Genomic DNA, 7,100 nt, shown 5'->3' on the forward strand with positions numbered 1-7,100 from the left:
GTGATAGTAGTGTTGCAGTAAACAGTTGGTAAGTATGTACATATATACGTGTAATGAAACACAAATATGTACATGCAATAGCAACTGATTTGATTTGAAATGTGTTTTATTTTGGGGAGGGGGGGGATTGGCATAACGACTAAATTGGGATGGGTCGGTTGTGTGATAGTAAAGGGTTAACCTTCTGTCGTGTGGCGGTAAAAGGGTTAACCGGCTGTCGTGTGGCAGTGAAAGGGTTAACCGGCTGTCGTGTGGCAGTGAAAGGGTTAATGTACAGTATCAACTATTTGTGTGTGTGTGCGTGTGTGTATTTCTTAACGCCACTTTTTATTTGAACGTATCCATCATTCTCTCTTTCTTTGCGTTTGACTCGCTTTAGTTTGTTACTTAATTTGTTTCTCCTCTTTTGTTAAACGTTTGGAAATATACAGGTATATGTATGTATGTTTTTGTTTTGTTCTATGTGGACCCCAGGAAGAAGGTGGACCCTATGTGTGTACTAGGGGTGTAAAGATGCATCGATTATTCGAAATGCATCGATTCTAATATGACGATTCAACTGCATCGATTTGAAAATGTTAGAATCGATTATAATGGAAATTAATCGAAATAATAAAAAAATAAAACGTTTATTTTTTTTATGTATTTTTTGTAAAAAAAAAAATTGACCTATAGTCCATTTATGCTGAGTGAATCAGTTCCCCAGCCACATTTGTGTATTTTGGGGAATTAACTGATAGAAAATGTATCGAAAAATGAATAGAATTGAATCAAATGGAATCGTGGTCAAATGAAGAGATTTCATGACGCATTGAATCGTTGCCTGAATAATCGCAATCTAAATTAATCGTTGTGAGGTCGCATCGTTACACCCCTAGTGTGTACCCCCAGCCGGTGACGGCTAATGGGGGATCCCAATCGGCGGTAAACGGTAACTAAACCGGTGTCTCCGTGTTATTATTCCCCCCCCCAGTCGTCAGCGTGGAGAGTCGGGAGGCCCACCTGAGCTCCCTGGTGGTGGAGGCTGAGCGGAGGGCAGCGGAGCTGGCCACGCAGGCCCAAAGGGACGGCCTCTCGCTGGAGGCCTGCCACAAGGACAAGCACCTCCGCGCCTGGGAGTGGAGGAGCAAGCTGTACAAGCGCATGAGGACCGGCTTCCAGCACGCCCGTAAGTCGCAGAGGGAGTGTGTACGGCTGCCCCTTCCTTAGCCGGTTTGGTCTCAGTCGACCGACACTTGGTTTAGTGTCGCGTAACTTGTTGGTGTGGATTTTGAAAGGTTGCCTAGCAACCACATAGTTTTACAAGAAACGCAACGGAGACGTAAACCCCAACCGTGCCACGATGAATTGAAAATGGGGGGGACCCTGATGTAAACGAGACGAAAGTCTTTCTCTGGTCTGCATCCCCTTAACAATTGTGTGTATTGAGCCGTACTGTATTGTACCCATTCTGCAATCTGTTAATAAAGTTTTCAATCAATCAATCAATCAATCAATCAATCAATCAATCAATCAATCAATCAATCAATCAAAGCCAAACCAAACCTGGCCATGGCTAGCCGCAGCCTGGCTGAACATAGCTAATGGAGACACGAACCCAACCATACCATACCGGTAAAATCGGCAGTAAAAATGGCGGAGCTATGGACATCATAAAAAAGTAACTGTACTTACAGTATATTTCATTCACGGTCTTTGCTGCCCTATACCGGGCGCCTGGTGGTACTAAATCCAGATTGCCATTGGAAAGAGGATATTTGGGCCAATCCATAGATGTATGACTTGGCCATAATAAGGTGGTCATTTATATAGGCCTGATATTCTATATTCTATAATCATATTTCATGTGTCCGGATGGCAAAATTCACTACTGTATCTACAGGAAAGCCTGTAAATCATCTGCCCTTTGTTCATTTTTTTTGTTTTAGTACAACTTGATCTCAAGAAGGTGCTGAATGAGCATCTTTTCACTTTTGGTCAATGTTAGCATGGCGTTATTCACCGTCAAAGATGGAAAGAAAAACGAATAATAATAATAAGTAAGGGATAATGTATAGCTACGAGGTCATTGTCGCAAAATAATTGACCGACACTGAGTTTAAAATACCGAGGCGCAGCGCCGAGGTGTTTTAAACGTCAGTGAAGGTCAATTATTTTGCGACAATGACCGAGTATAGCTATACATTATCCCGCTTATTACATAGCTAACTTACTAACAATATACCTAATTCATCGACAAGACTAGATTAAATGCAGACGCAGTTGTTCTGTGGCTCTGTCAGCCCAAATAAAGTGATTATTATTATCGGCAGCCGGCAGGTCTGTGGGCTCTGGTCTGATTGCATGACTGAGTGCAGCTGTGCATATGCTGAGCTGCACTGAGGCAGTGTGTCAGTGGGGCTTGATTGCAAACAGCTGCGCACAGCGGTCATTATTGTCCCACAGCGGTCATTATTGTGTGATAACGGACCTCTGATGCGCGCTATTGACCAATCACAAGCAAGCATTTCGGCAAATGTGAAAACGCCATGTAATAATAATTGATATTCTCCTTTGGTTCATTCCAATTTACTCAAGCATAGTAACAGACACAATATTTCGGACACTGGGAATACATTCCGAGTCTTGGACTGATTTTCAGGACCCGTGACTCGACTTGGACTTGAGCACTGATGACTTGGACTTGGACTCGAGCATTGACTGCATTCGGACTCGGAAGGTGCAGACGAGGACTCGGACTTGTTAATTGATAAATACAGTTATTTATTCATGATTTGTTTTGTAATAGGCCCTAATCATTTGGCATAAGATATTGATGGCTAGTGCATTTGTTTGTTGCTATTGTGTCACAAAGTAAATACACTCCCTTTGAAATGGTGACCGCTGTGTCATTTATGTTTAATGTAGACCTTTTTTTATTATTTGTATGTCAGCTCTTTGACTGCCAGAGTAGAGTGGACTCAACCTTGATGACTTGGACTCAGACTTGGACTAGGGTAATGGGGACTCGACTCTGGCTTTTATTTGGTGACTCGAACTCGGACTCGAACACCGGGGACTCGAGACTCGACTCGGACTCGAGATTTAGTGACTCGACTACAACACTGCTGCATACATATTTTTTTTTTTATTATGTTTTTGGTAGATTTTAATTTGTTTGTACTACCGGGTAAAGAGAGAGAGGAAGAACGGGAGACAGAGCGGGGGGAAGACATTCGGCAAAGGACGCCGGGTCTGGGAAGCGAACCCGGGTCGGCCGCTTCGCGACGCAGCGCGTTACATGGGTCTCCACTTGGGTGCCCTCATGCTGCATACTTCAAGCGGGACATGGATATACTTGTGGTTTCACTTTTGGTTTTGGCTGCAGCTCTCGTTCGTCACACGGAGGGGATCGGCGGAGCAGATAAACACCGACAGGGGAGCTTGAGTGACATCTTCTTTTCTGTTGAGAGACAGTTGTCAAAAGGGTTGAGCGCCCCCCAGCATAAATCCACCTCGAGTGTCCTTGAGCAAGGCACTTGATCCCCAAACTTCCCTGCGCTGTTTCTTTTTGCCCCCGATCTCGCTCAGAGTCCTTTAATATTGAGTATCTGCCGATACCGAGCACTGATCCCATATCTGTGTTTCCTCTGTCATTTAACAGCACAGCTCTGTATCAAGAAAAAAGTAACTGTACTTAGTTACATGTGCATATATATATATATATATATATATATATATATATATATATATATATATATATATATATATGTCTTGTAATTATGTTAAATGAGACCAGTTCAGATTGTGATTTGATACCGTATTTGTTTCTCAAAAACAAGATATCCTATGAAGCGGTGGTTTCTTCCGTAATCTCTGTGTTTACATGCAAGGCCAGGGAGGAAGGGAGACAGGGGGAGGAAGGGAGACAGGGAGGAAGGGAGACAGGGGGAGGAAGGGAGATAACAAGACAAGACAGATAAAAACCAAATGTGCACGGTGGCACCAGCAAATCAGTTCCACCACTACTCGGTTACGACCCAAATCCACGGTGAAGTAATCACACCCAACTAAGCTATCAAAATTGAATTGAAATGATATATTGACGTCAGGATTCTACACATAAATGTTGACTAGCGATTTTGCTACTCCCACATACAATCTTGACATTGATTTAAATATGTAAAAACGTGTAATCGCACACTTGTTTCATTTGAGTTCGCTATAATGTTGTTGTTGGCGGCTGTGTCTGTGCTAATGTGGTTGTTGGCGGCTGTGTCTGTGCCCCTGCTCAGGTGCCCCGGAGACCCCGTCTGTGGTCCGTCTGAACGTGACCAGTAGCACCTCTCTAACCGTCACCTTTCAAGAGCCACACTGTCTCAACTCCACCGTGGTCAGCAAGTACAGAGGTAAACAAACACGCACACACACACACACACACACACACACACACACACACACACACACACACACACACACACACACACACACACACACACACACACGTAAACACAGAGGTAAACAAACACACACACACACACACACACACACACACACACACACACACACACACACACACACACACACACACACGTAAACACAGAGGTAAACAAACACACACACACACACACGTAAACACAGAGGTAAACAAACACACACACACGGCTGTATATATCTCTCATCACAGCAGTGCAGCCGCTCCTGATCATCGGGAGGGTATGAGATGGTTATGCATGATTAAACAATTGCTTTCTCTATAATGATAGTTACATATCTCTCACTCTTACTCTCTCTCACTCTTTCTCTCTCTCTATCTCTCTTACTCTTACTCTATCTTACTTTTACTCTCTTTCTCTCACTCTTACTCTCTCTCCATCACTCTATACCAGGGGTGGGCAACTTTGTATATGGTGAGAGCCACTAAATTTCCACAATCAATCTGGGGGGCCGCATTGTTTATCGGCAGTCCCGCCAGTAGTACCCCATCACTCAAATAGCCATCCGTGTGCGTACTTCTGCTCAGAAAAGTGCTGGGACGGCGTGGTACCGCGTGGCATGACCACTGCACCCCTGATTATTAGTGACCCACAATAGATGGAAATTATGTTAGCGAACTTACCTGATGTATAATGCAGTGCAGCATTGGACACTCAACGCCACTCTGCCTTAGAAGCCTGTGTGTTTTCCTTTCATTGTGGGTGCTCCATCGGTAACAACAGCGGACAGTTTATCAAACCCCCCATATTGCTGCACGGGACTTTACACAGCGTTGAATATGTCCACACTAGGGGCTGACCCCTATTAGTCGAATAGTCGACTAATCGATCGAAAGGAGCCGTAGTCGACTGCCAACCTCTTAGTTGAATGCAAAAAAAATATATATTTATATATTGGCCTGGGGCCGCATGGAGCGTCGGTGAGGGCCGCATGCGGCCCACGGGCCGCCAGTTGCCCCTCCCTGCTCTATACCCATCTCTCTCTCCCTATGTCTATCTTTCTCTCTATCTCTCTCTTACTCTATCTCTCCCTCTCTCTTACCTGCCACTCACTCTCCCTCTCTCTCTTTCTGCCACTCACACTCTCTCCCTCTCTCTCTTTCTGCCACTCACACTCTGCCTCTCTCTCTCTTTCTGCCACGCACACTCTGCCTCTCTCTCTCTTTCTGCCACTCACACTCTGCCTCTCTCTATTTCTGCCACTCTCTCTCTCTTTCTGCCATCACACTCTGCCTCTCTCTATTTCTGCCACTCACTCTCTCTTTCTGCCACTCACTCTCTCTTTCTGCCACTCACACTCTGCCTCTCTCTCTCTTTCTGCCACTCACACTCTGCCTCTCTCTCTCTTTCTGCCACTCACACTCCCTCTCTCTCTATGTCTGCCACTCACACTCCCTCTCTCTCTATTTCTGTCACTCACATGCTCCCTCTCTCCCTCTTGTTGAAATTATGAATTGGAGGACAAGCCCTTCTATTCATTTCACAATGTGTTTCCAGGTCCCAGATTAATGTAATCACACTAAAAGCAACGTGCCTTGTCTTCCGAAATTAGCATTAATGCTTACGGGGGAAGTATTTAACAAGGGCTGTTATGCTTCCCAAGACTCTCTCTCCATCTCTCTCACTCTCTCTCTCCTATCCTCTCAGAGAGAGAGAGATTGTTTTCCTTTGTTTTGTTTGTTTTAACACTGGTTTTGTACACGTATGTTTCCCATATCAATAAAGCCCATTTGCCCCTTTGAATTGAGAGAGAGAGAGAGAGAGAGAGAGGGGGGGGGCGAGGGGGGAGAGAGAGGGAGGGAGAGGGAGAGAGAGAGGGGGGGAGAGAGAGAGAGAGAGAGATGGAGAGAGAGAGCGAATTAACCCATGATAATGAACACTGATTATACCTTTTAGCAAACTGTCAAGAGGTAACAAAGAGCACTCCCCTTCACGTATAAAAGAAGTCAATGATGAAGCTTGTTATCAGAGAACTGTACAATCCAGACCCGTTGGTGTCCTGATGGAGATAGAATATCTCTCTTTTAACCCTCGAGTCAACCTTTAAAAAAATCACACCTTTAGCCCTTTGCCGAAAACTGTGATCTCAGTAAAACATATCTTTTTCATGTATTGTTCAATTTTCTTTTCATGAATATCATTATTAACTTCAGTCCTCACCATACATATAGAATATTTATTCATTTTCAGGATTCTTTTAATTAGGGTTAGGCCTAACAATAATTTTTTTTTATTAGGGTTAGGCCTAACAAAATTAATTGTTTGGTTCCTGTTGGTTGTCAGTTAAGGCCATGGGTAGGTAGGGAATTTTTTTTTTTTTTATTAAAAAAAAGTTTTTGGCGACTATGGATAAGGAATTTCTTTATTTAATTAAAATATTCATGACAACATGGATGCATGTACTCTGCCAGCATGTTTAATATCCATAATACTACTAAAGGTTAAAATACAAAGACACTGTACTACAAAAGTACAATGTACAAAGGTAGTAGTATTAAAAATGCCACCCCTAAATACTACCCACTAAATATCCTGACGTCAGAGAGCTGTGCAAATATTGTGAAATACTTGCTTTTTATATATTCTCATTATTGACATGGACTGCACTTTTTGACTAAGATTTAA

General features: G+C 43.5%; 1 protein-coding gene across 1 annotated transcript; it reads left to right on the forward strand.

Moving 5' to 3' along the window:
* Positions 1 to 973: 973 nt before the first annotated feature.
* On the forward strand, positions 974 to 4,388 carry LOC311247831 (ankyrin repeat and fibronectin type-III domain-containing protein 1-like; the record flags this gene model as incomplete). The annotated part of the gene is made up of 2 exons (XM_084338824.1): positions 974 to 1,168; positions 4,275 to 4,388. Coding segments are annotated over 2 exons (309 nt in total), but the record flags the coding sequence as incomplete, so codon positions are not given.
* Positions 4,389 to 7,100: the final 2,712 nt, after the last annotated feature.

This window comes from Notolepis coatsorum (genome assembly GCF_963971535.1).
Source record: "Notolepis coatsorum genome assembly, contig: SCAFFOLD_4955, whole genome shotgun sequence".
Lineage (NCBI taxonomy): Eukaryota > Metazoa > Chordata > Actinopteri > Aulopiformes > Paralepididae > Notolepis > Notolepis coatsorum.